The 25,491-nt window shown below is 34.7% G+C and overlaps 1 protein-coding gene across 2 annotated transcripts in view; it reads left to right on the top strand.

The window, feature by feature from the left end:
* nsfa (N-ethylmaleimide-sensitive factor a) overlaps positions 1-18,123 on the top strand; it is a 34,056-nt gene extending 15,933 nt beyond the window's left edge. Inside the window, exons 3-22 of one of the 2 annotated variants that reach the window (XM_021469743.3) lie at positions 69-168; positions 864-903; positions 991-1,157; positions 3,267-3,374; positions 3,473-3,548; positions 3,633-3,788; positions 3,947-4,146; positions 4,237-4,402; positions 5,138-5,212; positions 5,316-5,503; positions 6,307-6,402; positions 6,482-6,638; positions 8,089-8,222; positions 8,369-8,435; positions 8,919-8,998; positions 9,124-9,258; positions 12,110-12,223; positions 13,034-13,089; positions 13,205-13,256; positions 17,213-18,123. In XM_021469743.3, the coding sequence (XP_021325418.1) occupies positions 69-168; positions 864-903; positions 991-1,157; positions 3,267-3,374; positions 3,473-3,548; positions 3,633-3,788; positions 3,947-4,146; positions 4,237-4,402; positions 5,138-5,212; positions 5,316-5,503; positions 6,307-6,402; positions 6,482-6,638; positions 8,089-8,222; positions 8,369-8,435; positions 8,919-8,998; positions 9,124-9,258; positions 12,110-12,223; positions 13,034-13,089; positions 13,205-13,235 (2,146 nt within the window). In that variant the 3' untranslated portion in view covers positions 13,236-13,256; positions 17,213-18,123. The remainder of the gene's footprint in view (positions 1-68; positions 169-863; positions 904-990; positions 1,158-3,266; positions 3,375-3,472; positions 3,549-3,632; positions 3,789-3,946; positions 4,147-4,236; positions 4,403-5,137; positions 5,213-5,315; positions 5,504-6,306; positions 6,403-6,481; positions 6,639-8,088; positions 8,223-8,368; positions 8,436-8,918; positions 8,999-9,123; positions 9,259-12,109; positions 12,224-13,033; positions 13,090-13,204; positions 13,257-17,212) is intronic. The other variant, NM_001044328.1, reaches the window with a different exon arrangement.
* Positions 18,124-25,491: the final 7,368 nt, after the last annotated feature.

Here is a 25,491-nt window from a genome sequence, read left to right as displayed (position 1 = left end):
TGTTACATTGATGATTCCTGATAGGAGGTTCGTGTTTATTATTGTTTTCTGGATCTCTTTCTCTCCAGGCATGTGACTGTGAGGACAACACCCACCCACAAGTTTGTGTTCACAGTGAAGGGTCACCACTCTGTGCTCCCTGGAACCATCGCTTTCAGTTTGCCACAGGTGCAGAAGTCATGCCAAGATCTGTTACTTGTGATACAAACACAGCACAAGACTAATTAACATTGAAATAACAAAGAACAGCTAAGCAAACATATTTAAAGAGACAGTTCAGACAAAAATGAAAAATTTGTTCATCTTGGAAAACAAAATTATATTTGTGAAGAATGTTGGCAACCAAATGGTTGACTTTCATTGTGCATTTTTTATTGTTTAATACAAATTTTGAAGGGGCGTCATGGTGGCTCAGTGGTTAGCACTGCAAGAAGGTCTCTGGTTTGAGCCCCAGCTGGGCCAGTTGGTGTTTCTGTGTTGAGTTTGCATGTTCTCCCCATGTTTGTATGGGTTTCCTCTGGGCGCTCCGGTTTCCCCCCACAGTCCAAAGACATGCACTATAGGTGAATTGAATAAGCTTAATTGGCCGTAGTCTATGTGTGTGAATGTGAGTGTTTGGGTGTTTCCCAGTGCGGGGATGCAACTGGAGGGGGATCCGCTGAGTAAAACATATGCTGGATAAGCTGGCAGTTCATTCCGCTGTTGCCACACTTGATAAATAATGGGAATAAGCTGAAAGAAAACAAATGAATGAACAAGTTTTGAATTATATAAGTGATGAACAAATATTCATTATTGTCTGAACATTATATTTTGATGGACCTTTTACATGTTATTCACTCTCTTCTTAACCCTTCTTAAAGAGGAAATGGGCAGGCCTGTCCATTGGGCAAGAAATAGAAGGTGTGTATATTATTCCTGGAGAACATTTAGAACACAGTTCAATTCAGCACACAATTCAAATCACTGATTTTATTCCCACCATTTCAGTGTCAAACTACAACTTTGACAAGTCCAGGCAGTGCATTGGTGCCATGACCATTGAGATTGACTTCCTGCAGAAGAAGAGCACAGACTCCAGCCCTTACGACTCAGACAAAATGGCTGCTGAGTTCATCCAGCATTTTAACAATCAGAGCTTCTCCGTGGGGCAGCAGGTCAGAAACACATCACCAAAACTAAATGATTTACAAAGAGCTGAAAATCAATAAATGTTTTGAAAAATAATTCCTGCATAAGTTTTGAGATTTTCATAATGAACCGCTCTTGCCTTTTGAGTCGATTCTGTTGTTAACAGCATATGACGCTGTATGCTTTACAAACTGCTGGACTCTGCTATTTCTGCTAAGTATGTTACCCACAGCCAATATCTCAGACCATAATCTTAGAATTTAACTGAAAATAAACAGGAAGGGTATTTTCAGCTTTCACTTAAAGATTAGAAGAGCAAACCATTTGTTTTTCTGAATGATATGCATAGATGAATTGCTCACCACCAAACTAGCAATGTAAGCTAACAAAATCAATGTGCTTAGTTTTGATTTCATGTGTACTTCAAGAACACGTGTTAATATTTTTGCAGCTAAAGAGCTTAGTGAAGATATTGGTGAATGAAGTACATTGTTCAAAAGTTTTATTTCAAGACATTTGTTGATTTTTTAGAGCTAATAACAGAGCCTTAAACTATTAATAGCAGAAAAATTTAGTTATTAGAGAAAGAGAGAACAAGGCCTAATCTGAATTCTATGTTTCTACCCCTACCCCTTTCCCTTCCTTTTGGCCCGTGAAATAGAGTGTAAAGAGGAAGGGCTTCAAAATTTACCCCTAAGAAATGGGACACAGCTACAGCACCTGCACACATCATCATAAGTCATCGCGATCTCTTGCTTCATATGAGATCAGACGATGACGACTGCTGTAGTGATTCCAGTTCTGTCATTTTTTGGTTATTATCTTCAGGAAATCATTGAAAGCATATATTATGTTATCATAATGATCTTATGTGGCAATAAGATCGAAACTGTACTACACATTTACACAGCGGCCATATTCATCTATGTAAACACACCAAAACAACATAAACATTATAGAAGACACTGTAAAAAGCCCATTCCCAGCCACTAGACTTTTCTGACAGGGTATTTCAGTGTCATCGAGTGTCAGAATGTTGAGGGACTGCTGTACAGGAGTTGTTATTATTATGGATTATAGATAGCAAAATTTAGCAGTTTTTATTTTAGCGTTTTTTTAAGCATGATGGTAAAAAAAAAAATGCGGTTATGAATGTATTAAAACATGTGTTTGTTTGTTGTAAAAACTCATAATAATGACAAAAAAACTAATTTGTGGATCTCCTTACTTCCGGCTGTAGCTATACTAGGCTGGTGTATTCTGGGTGTATTTTCTTACCCCTTGGTTTCAAATGTGGTCCTGAAAAATCTCAGTTCGATGAGGTATCTAGCTCTTCCCCTTAGCCATATGTCTTCAAGCTAAAGAGAATTGGGACACCCCTACCCCTCGATTTGCGTGTTGACCCCTACCTCTTCACGTGAACGCACAAAACGAGGGGTAGGGGTAAAGGGATGGGCTACGGGGTAGAATTGAGATTGGGCCTAATAATAGTTGTTTCAAGAAATGTGTACACACTTGTATGGAAAAAAAAGATCCATAGATTGTCTTTTAATGCTATTGTTACTTTGTTTCTTACACTGCTGTGCATCTTTATGTATTTAGTTTTTTTATTTACTTCTTTATTTATTTTTTGCTGTCCTTTGGACCTTTAAATGAACTGAAATCTTTAGTCATAGTTACACAAAAATGAAATGCAGTTAAAATCTTCCTGGATCTACTTTAGATTTGCATTCCTGAAAATGATTCAACATAAGCTCATTCTGAAAACGTTTCTGGTGATCGCGAATTATGTAGCCGGAAGTATGTATGGCTGCATTTTATTTTTGGTCGATTGGTCAGTCAGTCATTTAGTCAGCCAAACAGTGAGTTGACAGCAGCTTCTGGTGGATTTATGTTAGAACAACAGGCGCAACTGCCACTTGCGAGTGAAATTTGAAATCTGAAAAAGCATACACAGCGGCCTCTAGCTCCTGGGGTGTATTTGACACACTCCAGAAATGTATATAGAGGTACATTTTCAGAGTGAGCCTGGTTTGAAATAATTTCACAGCTTAGAATGTTGCATAGCGTAATCTGGTATAATTTTAATTGTGTTAATGTGTTTTTGTTGTTGTCTTGTGATTTTCATGTCATAGCTGGTCTTCAGTTTTTGTGACAAGCTCTTCGGCCTACTTATCAAAGATATTGAGGCGATGGATTCCAGCATTCTGAAGGGTGAACCAGCATCTGGCAAAAAGCAAAAGGTGTCAGAAAGTGCATATTAAATTTGCACTTTAATATTACAGAAAGAAATGATCCATTAATTTGTATACATATCTAATCGTCCTGTGTAACATCACAGATTGAGGTCGGCCTGTTGGTTGGAAACAGTCAAGTGATTTTTGAAAAATCAGAGAGCTCATCTCTCACTCTAGTTGGTGAGTTTTATCAGACTTTAAATAATACATTTCCATTCACTGTCATATAAACAGCTTCTTAATCTTACTCTTTTTGCCCTCCAGGCAAGGCTAAAACTAAAGAAGCCCGTCAAACCATCATCAACCCTGACTGGAACTTTGAGAAAATGGGCATTGGTGGTTTAGACAAGGAGTTCTCTGATATCTTCCGCAGGGCCTTTGCCTCTCGAGTCTTTCCTCCAGACATTGTGGAGCAGATGGGTATGTGCTGTTTGTTCCTTTCATAATAAAAGTCATCCATGTTCCAGAACAGGAAAATGCAAACATCTTCATCTTCTACATTGATGTTTATAATCATATTGTGCTAATGTAGAAGTATATTTATCTAGTGTAAAAGTGAGATGTTGTTTGTTCTGCAGGTTGTAAGCATGTGAAAGGTATCCTGCTCTTTGGTCCTCCTGGCTGTGGTAAAACACTGATGGCCAGGCAGATCGGTAAAATGCTAAATGCCAGAGAGCCAAAGATAGTCAACGGACCAGAGATCCTCAACAAGTACGTGGGAGAGTCTGAGGCCAACATTAGGAAACTGTTCGCGGATGCTGAGGAGGAACAGAAAAGGGTGAAAAGTTTCTCCTCACAAATACACTGTCCTACTATATTATAATCTCTTCTGTGTCTTAATTGTAATGTTGTGTGTGTTTTTGTGCAGTTGGGTGCTAACAGCGGTCTGCACATCATCATCTTTGATGAACTGGATGCCATCTGTAAGCAGCGTGGTACAGGCGCCAGCAGCACAGGTGTGCACGACACTGTGGTTAACCAGCTGCTGTCCAAGATCGACGGAGTGGAGCAGCTCAACAACATCCTCGTCATCGGTAAATAGGAGTAGCTTTTTTCTTTGGTGTGATCTGATGTGACTCATGAAATAAACAATCATTACGTTAACAACAATAAACGATAAGAAATATTATTATTCTTTGAGTTGATGACAAATCTAACAACTTTTAAAAATATAAACAATAACAACTAATCTATGATCATTACTATTAGAAGTAACTATTGTAGTTGAAGTATATGGGGAAAATTGTGACTTATTAAAAAATAAATTAACTAATAAACACACCAAATTATTGTTGTTATTATAACTGATGATTGGTCCATAACATCCTTTGCCTTTTAGTATATCTACAAAAAGATTATCACAATAATAACATTATTGGTATTATTAATTAATATAATTATAATTATCATAAAATGGTATACATTAATGTTGTTGTTATACAACATCATTATTAATATTATTTATTAGCCTTTGTTTATTGCCTTAACAGTAATATTTACCTACATTTACTAATACTATTCTTTAGTTGTATATTAATAATAATAATAATAATAATAATAATAATAATAATAATAATAATAATAATAATAATAATAATAATTATTATTATTATTATTATTATTATTATTATTATTATTATTATTATTATTATTATTATTATATAAAACAATATTGGTTTGCTTCTCAAATTCTTATGATATGCCAAATAAAAGTCACAATTATTGTCTTTTTATCTCCTTCAATCTGTGAATTTGTCTTTATCTGAAAGGCATGACTAATAGGCCTGACCTGATAGATGAAGCCTTGATGAGACCTGGCCGATTTGAAGTAAAGATGGAAATCGGTAGGACTTTAGAGCTTTGGTCTTTATACATTAGACATATCATACCCTTTCTTCATGTCTGCTCATTGTCACCTACTGTATATGTCTTTGTCTCATCCCCCAGGTTTGCCAGATGAGAAGGGTCGTGTTCAGATCCTGAACATCCACACAGCTAAGATGCGAGAGTTTAAACTCCTGGCTTCTGATGTGGATGTGAAAGAGTTGGCTGCTGAGACCAAGAACTACAGTGGAGCTGAACTGGAGGGTCTGGTCAGAGCTGCACAATCCACTGCCATGAACCGTCACATTAAGGTGAAAAGCACTGTACAATGCACTACACATTCCTTAGCAATGATATAACTGACCTATCAGTAGGCCCAGCCAGCACCTAATGCTGGTGAATGTAAACTGTAAATAGGAATCAATGTGATTTCAAGATATTTTTGATGCATTTTGGACACAGAAGGACCAAGTGGAATTTAAATTGGTCTTAGAACAAAAACAAATATAGGGAATAACAAGAATAGTCAGGGTTTATAAATCACAATACCAACAAAGTGGGAGGAAGCCGCATGTTAACGTCATTAAATACAACAAACATTGAGGATCAACACTGTTTCCGTGCACAGGGTAACATAAAATAAAACTCATTTTGCAAATAGCTTTAGCTAATGTTAGCTCAAGTTAGCTCAAGTTAGCGCTGTATTAGATATCTAACTTACCATAGCCCAATGCTGTGCTTTTGCATACTGTATTGATTGTGGATAACTTAAGGTAATGTTAGCAGAGTTATAAGCAATGTTGCTTCAGTTTACCCAAACAAAATGTAAAGTATATATATATCATTGTTGATCTTGTAAACAAGGAGTTGTTTTATTGTATTTAGGAAATGGAATAAAATACATTCCATCTGACTTTCTCTTAGGATACCTGTAATTAACGTTACAAGCACTCCAGACACATTGTTTTACTTTTTTGTTGTTGCATAAACACCATCAAACCTAGTAAACTTAAAATGTTCTAGTCCCTATGGAACTGATCCTCAAATGTGATTGGCTTAACTAATATTCAGCTATGATTGGTGAAGACCTGACTTGCTCTGAACTGTATTTCAGGCAACATCTACCGTAGAGGTGGACATGGAGCGAGCAGAAAAGCTACAGGTCACTCGAACAGATTTCATGGCGTCCTTGAATAACGACATTAAACCTGTGAGTATCAGTCTTGTTGAGTAATTTATTATTTCATCACCAAAATGATTGAAAACATGCGATTGTTGTATCTTGTTAGGCTTTTGGCACCAACCAAGAGGACTATTCCAGCTACATCATGAACGGCATCATTAAGTGGGGAGATCCAGTGACCCGAGTGCTGGAGGACGGAGAACTGCTGGTGCAGCAGACCAAGAACAGCGACCGCACTCCGCTGGTGTCTGTGCTTCTGGAGGGTGAGCTCTGTTTTTTAACTGTAACACTTAATCAATGTTTTTTTTTACATTACAAATACATGTATCAAATAATTATTTGAGAACATCCCATGCATGTTAATCAATGACCATTTTCACTCAGTGTTATTGTTTATGAAGTACAGATAATATTGTAAGCATCCAAACTTGAAAAAACATTCCTGCTACTGTGGCTTAACATCTAACCAAATATTTTAAATAACTGAATTTTTTTATATATATAATTGTAATATTATCTTTTTATACATCAAAGAAGCATATTTGTTTAAATAATAATCATAATTTATATTAGTACTGGGCAAATGTTTATCGCATCCAAAATAAAAGTTTGTTTTGTCATAATACATGTGTGTGTATTATGTTATTGTGATACACACACATACATAAGAACAAAAACTATACACATTTTTTTTTATTGAATAAATAGTTTTATTTATATAGAATTTGTTTATTATACATATAAATCTTTCTAATAATAAATATAAATAAAAATGTTCTAAAATATATGCATTCATGTGTGTATTTAGATATACATAATAAATATACACAGCACATAAACAAATATTACGTCAAAACAAACAATAGTAGTATAGCATTAATATATACAGTGTATATATATATATATATATATATATATATATATATATATATATATATATATATATATATATATATATATATATATATCTGTACTGTGTATTGATATGGCATGGGTATGTGCTGTTTGTTCCTTTCATAATAAAAGTCATTCATGTTCCAGAACAGGAAAATGCAAACATCTTCATCTTCTACATTGATGTTTATAATCATATTGTGCTAATGTAGAAGTATATTTATCTAGTGTAAAAGTGAGATGTTGTTTGTTCTGCAGGTTGTAAGCATGTGAAAGGTATCCTGCTCTTTGGTCCTCCTGGCTGTGATAACTGATGTTATGCAGTTTTAAAATAAAACTTGTACATCTATAAATGCTGAAAGAATATCTCCAAAGATGCAAAAATACAATATACAAAGTGAAACAGTTGAAGTTTAATGGTCAATCATACAGTACTCTGACTATTGTTGCAGCGCTGGCAAACACATTAATGTACATATATATTTTAAATGAAAAGAAAAATCTAATATGGGGAAAATATTGTAGTTTTGGACAGAGTAGATTGCTTGCAAGGTTAATTGATAACAATCTTTATGTCAAATATTCATTGACTAAAACTAGACTAAAACGTCAGAACTTTTAGTGGTCTAAAACTAGACTGAACCTACAATGATTCAGAAGACTGTAATATGATTAAACTAAATCTAAAATATGCTGCCAAAATGAACACTGGCTCAAACACTGCTGTATTACAAATCCTCAGGCTTTCAAATGCCAATAACTGTGTTTATATACAGTATGTGTTTATATATTACATGAAGTTTTTGTTTTTCCCGTCAGGACCTCCTCACAGTGGAAAGACAGCTCTGGCTGCCAAAATCTCAGAGGACTCGCAGTTCCCATTCATTAAGATCTGCTCTCCAGACAAGATGATCGGCCACTCAGAGATCTCCAAATGCCAGGCAATCAAGAAGGTTAGTGGTTAACATACAGTATAGTATCTCACAAATACATTGAAGAATATAATGATTTAGAGTCTATTCACAGTTTTATCAGCCTTCTCATACACAAAGTAGTTGCATTGCATCATTTAAAATTTTAATTATTATTTACTTTTCAGATCTTCGATGATGCCTACAAGTCTCAGCTCAGCTGTGTCGTGGTTGATGACATTGAGCGCCTCTTAGGTTAGACATTTGCTATTTACAATTAAAAAATTATTATTATTATTGTCGATTAATTGTTTTTTTCAAGAATGGCTCTTAAATGGGAAAATTTGTTGAATTAATATAACAAATTACATTTTTAAAAAACATTAAAATAAAACTAAAGTTTTTTAAATATATATTAAAGTATATAATATAATATAATATATAATATAATTATATATATATATATATATATATATATATATATATATATATATATATATATATATATATATATATATATATATTCAAGTATAATAATATATAATATAACATATTAATGTAAATGTTTTATCTTCCCTCCCACATTAACATGTATTAGATAAAAGCTATTGTATACATATATGATTATGTGAAGTCCCAATAAAAAATGCTAATTGTTGGAATGAAAGAACATTATAATAAATGTTATAATATGTTACACTATTAACGCCATACTATCGATTATGTGTGATGAACCAGATTACGTGCCGATCGGCCCTCGATTCTCCAACCTGGTGCTTCAAGCCCTGCTGGTCTTACTGAAGAAGACTCCACCTCATGTAAGATGTACATATGAGCTATTAATACACATTTGTGTTTCTGTCTTTGAATGCATTGCTCTTTGTGCTGTAAGACTATTTGATTATGGTTATGTCTAATGAATGGTCTTTATTTTCACCTTAAGGGTCGTAAGCTGCTTATCATTGGCACCACCAGCCGTAAAGACGTCCTGCAGGAGATGGAGATGCTGGATGCGTTCAGCACCACCATCCACGTGCAGAATATCTCAAGTGGGGATCATCTGGTTGAAGCTCTAGAGGTGAGCTGAATCAAAAGACCATTCTACAATGAACACTGAGGCAGTCTGTACAACCCTAAAAAATCCAAAAGGAAAAAATTAAAGATGATGAAATGCAAAAACCCAAGTTATACTACGTTAAAGGTTTCTAATTTTGTTTTGGTTTCTAACAGTAGTTTTTTTTTTTATTAAATAAAATAATAATTGTTTCAGTATCACTTATTTTGGCAGTGTGTTAAATGCTTTGCTCAAGTATCCACAGTAGTGTTTAATTTTTCCAAACTTTCCAAAGAGAGGTCGACCAAGTTGGATTTTATCAATAGCAATAGTGCAATTAGATTACAGCTGCACGATTTTTAAAAAATATCAAAAATTGCTAATTTCTGCGGTAACACTTTACAATAAGGTTCATTAGTTAATGCATTTACTAATATGAACTAATCATGAACAACACAACACAGCATTTATTAACCATAGTTGAACATTTACTAATGCATCATTAACATTCAACTCCATGCTTGTTAACATTAGTTATTGCACCATGAGTTATTGCAACATGAACTAACAATGAACATAGTAATAGTAGTAAAGGTATTGTTCATTGTTTGTTCATGTTAGTAAATGCATTCATTAACATTAACATTTACATTTTACATTCACATTTAGTCATTTAGCAGACGCTTTTATCCAAAGCGACTTACAAATGAGGACAAGGAAGCAATTTACACAACCAAGAGCAACAATGAATAAGTGCTATAAGCAAGTTTCAGGTCTGTAAAGTCTAAGAAGGGAAGTATTAGTAGTATTAGTATAATTTTTTTATTTTTTTTTTTTTGTACAGTTAGTGTGATATTCAGAGAGGCAATTACAGATTAGAAAGTGTAGTGGAGACTAAATAGTTGAGTTTTTAGTCGTTTCTTGAAAGTAGCGAAGTTAACTAATGAACCTTATTGTAAAGTGTGACCATTTCTGCAAATATATATTGCGACATGAATACAGTTTTACCCAATTTATAATTTTAGATTGAAATCTTCTACATTAAATATAATAAACCATCTACAAGCGCAGATAAATACAATAAAGCAAAACATACACAGTCATTAAAGTGTGTTATGGTTTTCTGATGAGTCTAATAGTATTTAGATACAGTAATTGAATAATCCAATGGAAAAATAATACTGGGTCTTCCTCATTGTAAAAATAATTCAATACATTTAATCATTAAAAGAGTTACAGATGGTACAATTTCTTATGCATGGATCCTTTTAAAATCCTCATACAGTCACACACATGCAAATGACGATATATAATCAGACTCAACATTGCATATTCTGCGATGTGACTATTTGGAATAATCACATTGTTATATCGATGCAGAAACGATATATTGTGCTGCCCTAAGTTACATTACATTTACTGATAATCAATTCATTAACTGATAGCTTTTAAATTGGATACTGGATGAAAAAAAACATGATACAATATGTAATTGAAACTGTTATCATGACAGGGCTAGCTTTTGCACATCACTAGCTTTAAATGTGCAGTTTTGCTGTCTAACAAATGTACAAAAATGACCAGCTGGTAATAAAAATGCTAACATACATTGTCATATACAGTTGAAGTCAGAATTAGCCCCATTAATTATTAGCCGCCCTGTTTATTTTTTTCCCCAGTTTCTCTTTAACGGAGAGCAGATTTTTCAACACATTTCTAAACATAATAGTTTTAATAACTCATTTCTAATAACTGATTTATTTCTTCTTTGCCATGATGAAAGTAAATAATATTTGACTAGATATTTTTCAAGACACTTCTATACAGCTTAAAGTGACATTTAAAGGCTTAAATAGGTTAATTAGTTTAACTAGGCAGTTTAGGGTAATTAGGCAAGTTATTGTATAATGATGGTTTGTTCTGTAGACAATCGAAAAAAATTTGCCTAAAGGGGCTAATAATTTTGTCCTTAAATGGTGTTTAAAAAATGTTTTTATTCTAGTCGAAATAAAACAAATAAGACTTTCTCCACAAGAAAAAATATTATCAGACATACTGTGAAAATTTCCTTGCTCTGTTTAACATAATTTGGGAAATATTTAAAAGAGAAAAAAATTCAAAGGGGGGCTAATGATTCTGAATTCAACTGTATGTGAGATAATCATCACATTAAATGTTTGGATCTGGCTTGTTTGTATATTGTAAAAGTTTTAACAGCTTGATGTAATAAAATCTTAGCTCTCTTAATGCCTAGTTCAGACTGCGTGATTTTAGCCCCGATTTTGGCTCGCCGACAGGTTTGCTGTCATGAAGTCTGAACTCGGCATTAGAGCCCTGATGGCACACATACTGCTATCCTACTATCTAGTGAAAAAAAAACACTTTGTGTTTTGAAATAAAAAAAAACATCTAGATATTACTATGCAGATATCTAGAGTACTGCATACATACAGCACACAGCAAAACTCTTCCTGGCCTCATCTTCATCTACAGGGTTTGAAAATACTCATGACAGGCAATGAAGAAATCGGCTGACATTATGCAAATTGTTCATAAACCTTCTGCAGGAAGTCAGACTGGAATTACGAACGACTCGTTCAAGTAGTTCAGAATCACTTATTTCTTTAATGAAAGACAACAACTCCATTTATTATGCATTTTGATCTGACATTTTCCACACACTTTGCATTCACAAACAGCTATGGAAGTTACTATCAGATCTGAAGAAGCGCGAGATATGCAGTGTTGCCAGTAGATGGCGCTATTTAACCACGCTCAGGATAAAATGCTGGCACAAAATGTTTCTACTTCGTTTACATCTATAAATAGTTATTTTTTATTATACTTATCCTGTTTTTTTTCTGCCAATTACAAGCTCCTGGGGAGCTTCACAGATGCTGAGAGAACCACCATCGCCCAGCATGTGAAAGGAAAAAGAGTGTGGATTGGCATTAAGAAGCTGCTCATGCTTATTGAAATGTCTCTGCAGGTAAGCTTCAGTGGACTGAACAGTTATTACATCTTAGACCGTTGCTGAAAGCACTAAAATTAAAAATTAGGAGTCGAAGAAGCCCTCTGAAAAAATATATCTTTATTGACAACAACAGTTGAATGTAAAACTTTCCATTAAACAAAAGATTTTAAAAAGTTTAAAATGTCAAACATGATTAAAGATAAAAAAAATATATAGACCATTTTTGGGGATGTAAACAATAACAATTGTCATGACGTATATCCTGTTTTACATTTTAGTAGCTTCTGAAAGTCCAAAAAGCTTCACATACTGATAAAAAATGTTACGATAGCTGTTATAACATCAAGTTATGATTGAATCACCTCTTGTTACAGATATCAAATAGTTTGACAACAAGCAGGAAATGTTCATGGGCCAGTGACTTCACCACATTGAAATGATCTATATACTCTGAATAACTGATCCTGATCCCATTATTTTTCCATGGCATCACAGTAAAACAAATCTCTTTATTTTTAGGTGCATGCTTTTTCTTAGTATCTTTGCTTTGGGTTTTTATCTCTTCATGTTGCCAGACGTGTGGACTAGAAATTTAATGAGCTCAACCAGCCTTCTAACATACTTTACGAAAGGCGGTCTAAATAATTCAATTGCTTTTCTGTGCTTTTTATAGCGGTTTCATGCGCTGAAGAATTGCACGGTGCATCAAATGTTCTGTCTAGCAATCTCATGAGCTCGCTTCATCTTGTGACACAGGGACTTTCAGAAAACCAACAAAATTGAAGGTTTATTTATAGCATGTTGTGTTTACTCTCTTCTCTTCAGATGGATCAGGAGTACAGAGTTAGCAAGTTCCTTTCTCTACTCAAAGATGAGGGAGCGTAAGTATTCAGCACTACACAACCATGTTGCATATTTGGCACATCCTAAAAGCAATCTTGACTCACAAAAATCAAATCAGACTTAAACGGGCTTTAAGAGTGTTTTCAATTTCAGGCTGGATGAAAACAATCACATTCGAATTTAACTCTACCGGTGAAAAGCAATGGTAAGGGAGGTATTAGATGTGCTGTATTTAGGACCATCAGAGTAGTTGCTTTCAAATTTCTTGGTCCTTAGTTTTACTGTAAATATATAGAACCTGAAAACTAGTACCCTGTAGTAACTCCATGTCAGCTACCCTTATATCTGTTCAGAGTATATTTCTTTTATTCAGGGTCAGAGATGGGAAGTAATGAAGTACAAATACTTTGTTACTGTATTTAGGTAGATTTTTTTGTTTTTACTCCACTATTTATTTTTTTGACAACTTTTTACTTTTACCTCTTACATTTTTACACAAATATCTGTACTTTCTACTCTTTATATTTTTAAACCAGACTCGTTACTTTCATTTTCATGTGTTTGGTGGTGCGATCTATTATTTCATGTCATTGTGCAATTTGAGCACCTGTTTGATGCAGTCAATCTATTTTTTGTCATTGCGCGCAGTGGATACAACCCAGGCTATCACGCACCATATATAGGCTAGTTTATGAAGATTTCTATGAGAAAGGCAAGGATGACTATGCAGATGAGACAGAGGGAGATGGCAAATTTAACATGACTGATGCTGCTCCGTTTACACGGTAATAAGACACATTTTGCTTAATCAGATCACAGGAAAACAAGAGGCACACATTCCAGTTCAAAAATATGCCATACATATGCTGAAGGTTAACAGTCTTTTGTCAACGTCTGTTCATACTGCACAGGATTTCTCTGGTCTTTCAGTCTAATATCGTAAAAACTAGTGTGAAGATTTGTACATTTAGTACTAAAACAATCAAATACTTTATAAAAACTTGATGCATTGAGATTTATTTCCTTTATTTCTAATGAGTTCATATTTCGTTATACAGAATTTATGTTGTTTTGCATTTTTTTAATTAGTTGACTATATGATTTTACATATAGGCATATTATTCTTCAATAATTTTTTACAAATGTTTTACAACAACAAAAGTAACTATACTGAGCAATTTCTGAAAAAAAATATAATGCAAAAGATACCACAATACCTTGAAAAATATGGGGTTATTTATGAGAGAAAAAAAAATTACAGTCAAAATACCATAGTATTTATTTTAGCAAAAGAAAATATCATTTCAATATATTTAATAAAGGTAATCAAATATAAATTTTTAAAAATTTAATTTATTTTAGGAAAAATTCAGTGTTAAATGTAAGCAGTTACATTTACTAATGAATATATACAGGTCTATAAAATTATTTTTAGAATTTGTTCCAACAGTGGCAAAACTATATGATGAACACTGAGAGTTTGCGTCAAGATGATGATAAATCGGGGGAAACTGGATATTTACCTACAGTACCTAGTAAACCTAAAACATGTAGTTGTAATAGGTACTTTTTACTTAAGTACATTTTTGAGGCTGTACTTCTTTACTTTTACTTGAGTACAAAAGTGCAGTCAGTACTTCAACTTTTACCAAAGTCGTTTTAAACATGAGTATTTGTACTTCTACTTGAGTAAAGGATTTGTGTACTTTTGGCATCTCTGCTTAGGGTGTGATAAAATTGTAATTAAAATAAAAGATGTCTGAAATGTTACTAAAGTATAAATCATGTTCTTTTGAACGTTATCCAAGATTCATAATATATTTTTTTCTTGAGCAAATCAGCATACTAATTTGATAAAAGATCACATGGCACTAAAGACTGGAATAATGATGGTAATATAAGGATTGTTAAAAATATTCTATAGTAAACAGATATTTAAACTGATATTTTACTAAATGTGCATGAGATTGAGAGTTTTTCAAAAGCTTATATAATATAAAGCTTATATTAACTGCAAACATTTGGATGGGACAATACTGTATAGTTTAATGCTGTAGTTGGATGTGTTGACCACACTTTAATTTATTGTGTATAAGCTTATGTAGATGTTCCTTTTCAGAGCTGCAGGGGTCAGAGTTTCCCACTGCGAATTCAAGAAACTTCTAGAATCTTACTTATGTTTATATTTGGATCAAAGGAAAGAGGGATGCACCTACAAAAGGATGCACGGCACATCCTGCTTCAGGTTTTCTCAGCAAGAATTCAATAAAAGCTGATACATGTTTAAATTAATTCTTAAAAATCTAACATTTTTGTAATATTGTAATTGTACTTAGTTACCATCTAATACTGACGATAGAGCGTAAATAAAAAATATGAATAATAAATAAGGCATGATACTGATTAAATTAAAAGGGCAAGCCAAAAGATTTAATTTGTTTTTCACTGTTCGTTTTTAGAAATGTCAGTAGCTTAATATTTACTGAATCAAATTAAGAATTGTGAAAGTATTAAAATGAGACTTTATCAAAATCGAATTAAATCGATACAATTCAGTACCAAAACATTTCAATCGCCCCCTTATGGCTGACTGTGGTAGAAGTCATAAACCTCTCCCTCCAGATTCTGCTATTTTAGGCATTTTTTAAATGAATAGTCATGAATGTTTGTTAATACGTTTTAATTAGCTATCTGCTATAAATGTGAGGAGTGACATCTTAATTGACAGCAATGATTGACAGCTTCTCTGAGTGAAGCAGTAGAAGATGTGTTGTTTCAGACAGATAAAATGAGTTGTTTTGTCCATAAATTGTACTAACCGAAGAATCATAATAGTTAAGTCTGTGCTTTATTAGCTAATTAGTAGATAAATGCTATTAGCCAGCTATAGTGAAGACAACAAGCAAAGTCTTAGCCTTGTGAGGGATAAAAACAAGTGATTGCTGTTAATGATTTTGTTATAAATTATTCATGTCTGCAAGAGTATGGTCAGGACTATTATTCCCTGGCTCCAATTCAAGATGCGGAGTCAAAATCTGGCTCCAAATGATGTCATCAGTGTAAGATCTCAGTCGCCATCTTTGGGCGTCACTTTTCTACAGTAGAAGAAAGTGGAAGCATGTTGTCAATCCAGTCTGATTGCATCTATTAAATGATGATTGAGTTTTTAATTTAGAGCATATGGTGTGATTTTGGTGTTTAAATGCCTGATGAAGGTCAGTAGATTGAAAGGTTGCAGTTGCAAGTTGTCATAGTTGGGTAAACGTAGAGCGCAGTGAATGGGAGAGTACAACAAATAATATTTTTATAATCCTATATGCTGAATTAATAAAAGAAAAAAACTCCATGATAGTGTTATCAAGACTTTCAGAAAAAGGAAAAAATTATGTGAGACTGATGACAGCAGCCAGAGGAGAGAATAACCTCAAATTTACTCTCAGCTCAATAGACGCTGCATTAGAAACACCTCGTACAAGCGGTAATTTGTTTTTTGTAATTTGATGCAAAGATGATATAATACATTAATAAATGCATATAACTGTTTATACGTTAAAAAATATCTAAATATTAAAAACTTTCAGGGATTTAAGATTATGATGACCGTTAAACGTATCACAACAGTCTTGGAGCTGAAAGTTGACAGAGCAGAGATCAACATCCCATAATGCAATTCACAACAATAAATAAACTGAAAACACAAAGTATGGAAATTGTTAATTAACTGATTTTTTACAGTGTAATTTTAGATGCCTATAGACTGATCCGTTTTAAAATATATATTTATTTTTTAGAAAGGGAGCCTTAATGATTTTAAAAAGTATAACAATGACTTTAATAGTGATATTATAAACTGAAAAACTATGACATTTTTCCTGAATTTGCACCAGTCCTGCAGTGCACAATAAGAGGTTGGACATGCATAGGGTTAAATCAGAACATGTTGATTTATCTCCTAGAAAAACAGTCACTACTGCTAATGATTGACTTTCAGATGGCAGCCATCAAAGTCACAGAGTCTGTGTGCCAGAGCTTGTCTGTAAATTTGGACTGTGCCCAAACATCAAGGGGCCGAGGTGAAACCAAAAGCCAAAGCCACATACAGCGCACACACTCCTACAGCAAAAACCCCTCCTCACATCCTCCGCATCCTTCTCTCTGCAGAGACCGCGGCTTCTTCGAGTAACAGAAGACAGGAGACGCTTTCAACCTTCTGCATGTTCCCGAAAAAAAAAAAAAAAACTCCAGCCAAACTCCACCTTCACAAATGTAACAGATATAACCTGACGGAGATCACACTTCATATCCAACCAATATCAAATATCGTCTTGTGCTTTGTGTAAGACTTCTGTACGCTGTTTGTTTACATTAAATATACGTTCCAATCTGCTCAAAGAAAGCCATGAAGATGTAAAGATTAAAAAAATAATTGTATATATGCTGCTGGATGCAAAACATATATTGTGAGACTATATCATGCAACCTGAATCTCAAAAGTATGATATAAGGAAGCTGTTAGTGTGTGTATTTACAGTAGTGAAGATGAGCCGTGCTGTTCGTGGTGTGCAAACGCTGAAGCCCTACCTTTGTGATTGTGTTGTGGTAACACAAGAAAACGACATATAGATCACAGTGTTATTCGATATTGTACATAGGTTTAAAACAAAATGTCCGTGCTATTTGTTTTAGTTTGAATGTAGATTCTGGTTACGGTGTCAGAGATAAAATTATATTGGAGATCAGTTTTACACTTGTGTTTGAGTGTATGTGTGTGTGTGTGTGTGTGTGTGTGTGTGTATCAATAAAGGCTCTAGATCAGGTTTAGAGTGAACCGTGTGTGACTGTATTTATCTGTGTAAGTGTAGTGTGTGTAGATAGTTTGTTTTTTTTTCTGAAAATGAATATTCATGAATATGTTGTTTTATGTATTTCTTTTCTTTGCCTGCCCATTCTTTCATATGGTTTCTGTGACCAGTGTTCAATGTCCAGAGCTCTATGATCTGTTATGACTATTGGAGATGTACGGCCAGATGCACAATTATATTACTGCAATAAAAAAACAAAACAAAAGATAAGCTCTCGGTAAGTTTATGCACCTTTGTGATGTTGTAAACCTATTGCATTTATTTATGCTTAATTAAAAGGGTGGTCCACTGATATCATTTTTTGAAGTTTAGTTGATGTGTAATGTAGCTGTGTGAACATAAACAACATGTCCAACCCAGGCTCATTCTGAAAACGTAGTCCAGCGGACGCTTCTGGAGAGAAATACGTCCCAGGAGGTACGTATGGCTGCATTTAATTTTTTTAAGCGAACACTACGGGGCGGTTTGACGCCATTCCCTTTCCCGCTTGCCGGCTGACTGCTTACCTGTCAGTTTGACCGCTGCAGTCAGTTTGTCCGGTCAGCTCATCGTGTGCGTCGGCTGACTTCAGATGCAGAGAGGAGGAGTTGACAAAGGCGTCCAGAAATCAGGTAAGACAAAAACAGAATCCAAAAAATAAAGCGAACGAGTTCATAACAGGGTGAGAATGCAGTGAAATCCAAAAATGTGGTAAAAAAAAAAAAAAAACAGACAAGGGCATTTCTTTTTCTAGACGGCTTTTCTAAATTGTTGCTCAGGTTTAAGGAAGAGAGCAGGCGGGCGGGTCAATCGGTAAAACTGGTTAGGTTCAGGGAAGGAGGGTGGGTCAGCCGATTGTCTGGTCGCGCAGTCAATCATTCGGTCAGTCAGACAGCGGCCTCTGGTGGGTTGACGTGAGAACAGCGCGGGCGCAAACGGCACTGGCGAGAGACGTTCAAGATACGAAAAAAAAAACTGCACAAATACGTACCTCCCGGGACATATTTCACAGTCTCCAGAAACGTCCGCTGGACTACGTTTTCAGAATGAGCCTGGATTGAACATCTCTGAATGTAATACGCTCAAGTTTAATGCAAATGCAGACATTGCCTTTTACAGGGTTAGTTTAACAAAGCCTACAGCAAACAAAGTTTGGGGACTACAAAAAAATAAATCCGCGTAAATGAGATCACAAAAGCTTCAGGTTACACGCATTAACCACGTGCGCACACCCTGCACAGTGAAGAGGCGTGGCCAGAGGCGCTGTAATGTTATGGCAGAGAAAGCTAAAATGGCATCCAAACGCTACTTTTTCCACAGAGCTTCTTCTGTTTTTGTATTCGGGCTTCCAGATACATTTAAAAATATATAGCTAGCATTTGACAAAGGACAGCTTCCAGAATCTTTCTCAGTTGAGTTCTGGATTCAGCTAAAAACTCCTCAAAGAATGAGCAGCTCCAACCATAATAGACGAAGCTGTGGATTGTGAGACAACCTGTGAGTAATTTTATTTGCTAAAATTGATCCATTACATGCATAGTGTCTAGCATTAACAATATGTTGTAGCGAGGACATAAACAAGGATGTAAACAACAGGAAATGCTATTTGGCACTTTTAACCATTTAGTTACAGATTTATAATTATTCATCAAACTGCTGTAAACACCTATAATCTTCAGCAGCACTGCAGTGTCTCTCTATGTGGCTGCTTTCTTTGCTTTTTTATATCTCAAATAACAAACTCATAAAAGATATATGAACGTCTCATATTGCTCACACATTCTTATATTCTGAGTATTTATATGAAAGACACTTGTCAGATTTTATTTTAGAGATCAGGGGTATGGTTCAGCTGTGACCTTTTCATTTTTTGTCTGATTCAGGCTCAGACTGACATGGCTAACAGCTTCTCTGACTGACAGTGTTTACACAACAAAGGCACAGCACATGCTAGAGCCGATCCACGAATCAGAGCACTTATGTTAGCTGACCAATCAGAGCCTCTTTAGGGTGGGCCTTTTCGAAGAAACTAGGAAATATTACAGTCGTTTACACATTAGCCGAGTAGCTGTATATAATCAATGTAAGATATATGAAAAAAATACTTGATTTTCTACAGGTGAAGCATGAGCACACATTGCGTTGCATCTTATAAACACAACCAAGCCTTAAAATATAGTCTAGATCAGCCCTTTAATTGCTTTTCACTTTTTTGTACCATTTCTGACTATTTATGATGGGAAAAGCATGAAAAGGTGAAATATTTTGACAAACTGGCATTAAAAGGGTCTTTTCTGCTTGATTTGTTGTTTGATACCATTGTCTATAGTACTTTCCCCCCTAGAAGCCATTTTGATTATGAAAGGATGCACTTCTTTGGACTGTGGAAGAAAAACGCCTACTATTGCTGAGCTGGAAAACCACAAGGTAATTTTAAAGATAACTTTGACTGGATTTGACTGAAAGAAGAAAGTCATATACACCTAGGCATCCTTGAGTTTAAGTAAACTAAGGTAATTGGCTTTTTGGGTAAATTAGCCTTTTTAATAGCAAGCTTTAGGGCTATGTTGCTAATTTTTAAATTGTGAAAACACATGCCAATACCACATAATGAAAAATGTATAATCCAAATTCAATTGTTTTCATTCGCTGCTTGAAATGGGGTACATTAGTGGGCTAATGTATGGAATAGTGAATGAGGGACGGTTTCAAAAACAGCTACTGATTCACAAATGAACAAAACTATTTGTTGTTTGACAAAATTAGTCACTGAATCAATCACTCAACCAACTGCCTTAAAATTTCTTTCAATACATAACAGTTGAAGAGTTGAAGAAAAAACCGTATGAAAATGCAGTCTGAAGTTATCTTCTAAAACTAACACTTTATCTTAGCCTTCTATGTTCATATTTAGTTATTTCACATTAAATTCTAGATTTTATTGCCATAAATCTTAAATCACTGAAAAGGAGCCTGAGAAAAATGCTCATTTTAGAAGATATTTCAGATTGCACTTAGAGGTTTTTGCATCTGAACTGTTGAGTTGTTGTTTAATGTCATTAAAAACCTTTGTAATCAGTAAAAGTTGTATACTGATTTATTATGCATTGTGCTTTACCGTTGTTTAGGTCATTGTGCTCACAATTTTATCCAGCTCTAGTCAACATATCCTTGATTTTAAATAATTTTGTTATGATGCACATATAATTTTGATAATTAAATCAGTACGTACATTTTTTTCTCTCTTTTCTAAGTTAATCGTTTCCCTTTCAAAATATGCCAAACTGCAACAGTTTTCTATAACAGTTTTCTAACTAACTTAAATTTTATTACTTATGAGATAACAAAATACAGGTCATCATTTCTGGCTGTTGAAGCTGTCGTAAGTTTTTATCTTAAGTGTTTTTCAGTGCTACCCACATGGTAACCTTGCGTAATTAACGGCTAAGGTTGAGATTAAGAGTTGAGCATGTAAGAAAGAGCAAAGACATGTGCAATGCATATCATCTTCTCTTGGATGTGTTTGAAGGTCTTTGAACCTCTTGTCTCTTGAAATTCACGATGAATGAGTCCTTTTAAAAAGTGAGCATTGTTATCTAATTGGGACGGAGACGTGGAAGATATGATTGCAGGAATACAGCCAGCTTGAGCCATAAATTGCAACAAAAAGATTACATTGCAATAATCTGCTACTAAAAGCATTGCACTTCCATACAGAAAAGCCATTTCTAAAGGCATGAAAACTTGACACTAACGTCTTTAAGATTTTTTTTTCTTTTAGTAGATGTGGCCGAACGTTTCCTGAATGGTTGTCCTTAATGGATGTTTTCTTCAACAGTTTTATTTTATTTTAAGTACAAATGTGGGTGGAATTGATTTCTTCAATGCTGATAGATATATTTACACGGGAATCGGGATGTTAAAATAAACCTTCACCTAGAACTTCATTGAGCAATAGTCATGGCACATGGCAACCGTCATGTTTTTGGGCCCCCTTAAAACATTTCCGTTGTGTTCCGATGTTTTTGCAGGTGTTGTGAGAAAATGCAGTGTGTTTTATTAATGTTTGTGTTGTGAAAAAATACAGCGTGTTTGTTAATGTCTACAGTATGCGCTTTGAGGATTTGCAGCACATGTGCTCTCTAACGGATGACGGCATGTACTGGCGTTTTTTGTAACTGCATGTGTTTTCTTAAATTGCGGCACGTTAAGCTCTCTCGGCCACTGTGCAAATGAATGTTAATGAAAATCATATATATGACATTAAGATATGGAAATGGCTATGTTATAATGGAATAACAGTTCTGAAGATAATTTCCAAACAGACACACACAGTCCTCTTCAGAAGTGTGTTTTACACTTTCATGTGCCTGCGTCTGTGCCCTTGCCCTGCGGTGATGACTTTGATATGTGCTTTTATGGGATCAGTGGGAATAGGATTTCGCATGGCTATTATGACAGAGGCCTCCCCATCTCTCTGATCCGTATACTCCGCTCCTCTTCTTCTGCATAATCCCCACATGTTCTACTTCAGTCTTCATTTCCCTGCTGGTGGGAGGCCCACAGAAACACAGCTGAGGGTGTCTTCAGCACCACGCTCACCAGCCCATCACATTGGTAATTCCAGCTGCTCACCTTGTGTTTGTCAGTGAATAAATCTGACTTATTCATGGTGATTTGTTAAGGCTTGACTGAGATTTGGGTTCTAACCCAGTAAATCACAATTATTAGGCCTGACTGGGTTTTCATTGTCATCTAATATTATGGGTGTTTTTTTGTTGCAAACAGGTGACCAAGCAGAAAATGTTGTGTGGTGAACCTGGTAAACTTCAGACAGCTGAGCGTCTGGCTCATCTGCTCAACAGTGAGGTTTATACACACATTACAGCCCCTGCAGAGCTGAAAAGCTCCTTTTATAAATTGTTTTCAGATTATGTGGTGTTGCAATTCATAAACACTTAAAAAAGAAATAGTATTTCATGCACATTTCAGGCATGAGACACATAAAGATTTTCCAAGAAATTAATCCAGATATAGACAAAGTACTTTTGTTTTTTTATATATATATATATTGTAATGTACATGACCAACTATGCGAATATATTTGAACTCCTAAAAATGTCAAGAAACGTCCTTTAGTAAGCTGAAAGATGTTTTTTTAAACTTAACTTTAGTGTTGAATTTACAAGTGCACAAACATGCCCTCATGGTCATTTCACACATGCACACTAGAAAGTTTCACCCTAGTTCCGTCTCTGCATTTTATTCCAAAAGGTTTGCTGAGCTGTCTTCAACCCTTTCACAATTAAGTTTTAAATACTCCTGCTCAGGTATCCAGACTGCGAAAAAATGCTCACATTTTGCAACCTTACTACAGGACTGCACCAGACAGTGTATGCACTGCACGAGTGAATGGTGCAATCTAGTTAACTCCTAAGACTGCAGTATTCAGTTTTTACCGTACAGTTTTGCTGAAAGTAATTTTTGTTGATGTAAAGTAGTGCAGCATTGCCATGCTATCATGAGTATTAATTGAACTATAATGAACTATACACTATTAAATTGTTAACTTTACCAACGTGTCAATAAAATATTTTACAAAAAGTTGTATATAGCTTTTAGACTCCTTTCAGTGTAAAAAAAAAAAAGTTTTTTTTATTTTAAATATTGATGTTTTTATTTGTAATATTACAAACTCTTGTATTTTTGTCTATTTGTCAAATGAATGAACTGCAACACATGTCAGTTATTTTATTATTAATGCTCTACCCTCCATACTTTAGAACAGGGGTTACCAACCCCGTTCCTTGAGAGCTGCCTTCCTGCAGATTTTAGTTGCAACCCTGACCAAACACACCTGTTTGTAATTATTAAGTGCTGCTTTAGGTACTATTAATTGGTTCAGGTGTGTTTGATCAGGGTTGGGACTGAATTCTACAAGAAGGCAGCTCTCAAGGAACAGGGTTGGTGACCCCTGCTTTACAAGCACTTCAAAATACATCCAAATATATCTTGACATTAGTACAAAAGATGTTGCTTTTGAAAGGAAAATTGTGGCAAATCATAACGCAGTTGCAAATTAATCAGTTTAATACATTTACGTAGTAGAATTTTAGAGAATTTAAGAAAGGTTTATTTTTTCTTAAACAGATGGTTTGGGGAGTTTTATTCCCACTGAGGTGTTTATATGGATCTGTTTTATACGGACTTGACTATAGTTCTAAACCAATTTGTAGCAAGCTCTATAATATATTAAACATCTTTAGACACATTTATCCCAACCCGTGGCTCCCAATTAAGGCCAGTGCCACCACTCTTAAATATTAGTCTGGAGCTCTACTTTTGCTGAGCTCACTGCATAAGTTTTTTAGTATTACCATAATTTAGAACGCATCACTATAAAGATTCCATGAAAGTGTGTTATTTTTTTATAATTGTACACCACAGCCCTCATGATGCAGGGGTGTCCAAACTTGGTCCTAAAGGGCCGGTGTCCTGGAGAGTTTAGCTCCAACCCTAATCAAACACCTGTACCACCTAATCAAGCTCTTACTAGATATACTAGAAACTTCCTGGCAGGTGTGTTGAAGCAAGTTGGAGCTAAACTCAGCATATATATGTATTAGTGGTGGGGCATTATCGGCGTTAACACAGCGAGATTTTATCGGGCGATAAAAAAATATCACCACTAATCTATTCTTAAAGTGGGTTGGGAGCTGGGTCTATTCAATGCAAGCTGTGATGACTTTCACCTTGATATTTTAGCGCGGATGTACAGTAAACCTGACTGAATTGCACTGTAGCAGGCAAGAACGAGTCTTCGAACCTGTGTGTATTTCAACTGTCAAATTACCACATCAAATGTGACATGCTAACATGGATGCAGTTCACTAGAGTGAATCTGATTAATGTTAGCTCCACATCTAACTATCAGACACCTGTTGAGTTTATGCGTTCCATTCATGCCCAGTGACAAACTGGGGTATTAGATGCAAATAGGGAGCAGCCTAAGGACTGGTAAGAGTGTTATGGAATTTAATAATGCACACCGGATAGAAAGAAAAAATTTCTGCATTTTGCATGTCTTAATTCCATTTCTGTTTAGTTCAATTAAGGCTTTAGTGGAATTAAGGTAATCAAAAATCACTGTTTCGAGTTTATGTAGGCCTACAGTTCAAAATTCATGTTTAACTGAATAAACAGTTAGTAAACATAAGTTCATCTTATTGAACATCATTTATTTTCATCACGAATTATCATAGTAGAACATTTTCTCAAGCAGTTTGTGATGCATTTTAGAAACAGGAGATGAGCCCCTGGTTTAATGCGCCACCAGGCTTGAGAAACCTGTTCACAAAGACTTACTTTTAGTCATTATTTGGGTAGCACACATATTCTGAATGCCTTCAGCAGAATTCAAATTTGCATTTTAATGTAGATTAATTCCAAGATTACAGTGATATTAATTTAGATTTTAAAAATGAATCTATACCCACCTATTATATATATATATATATATATATATATATATATATATATATATATATATATATATATATATATATATATATTAACAACATGTATTTTACAGTTTAAACA

The sequence above is a fragment of the Danio rerio genome, chromosome 3 (assembly GCF_049306965.1).
Source record: "Danio rerio strain Tuebingen ecotype United States chromosome 3, GRCz12tu, whole genome shotgun sequence".
Lineage (NCBI taxonomy): Eukaryota > Metazoa > Chordata > Actinopteri > Cypriniformes > Danionidae > Danio > Danio rerio.
Note: the sequence above shows the minus strand (reverse complement) of the source record. Positions and strands in the feature narration are given on the sequence as shown.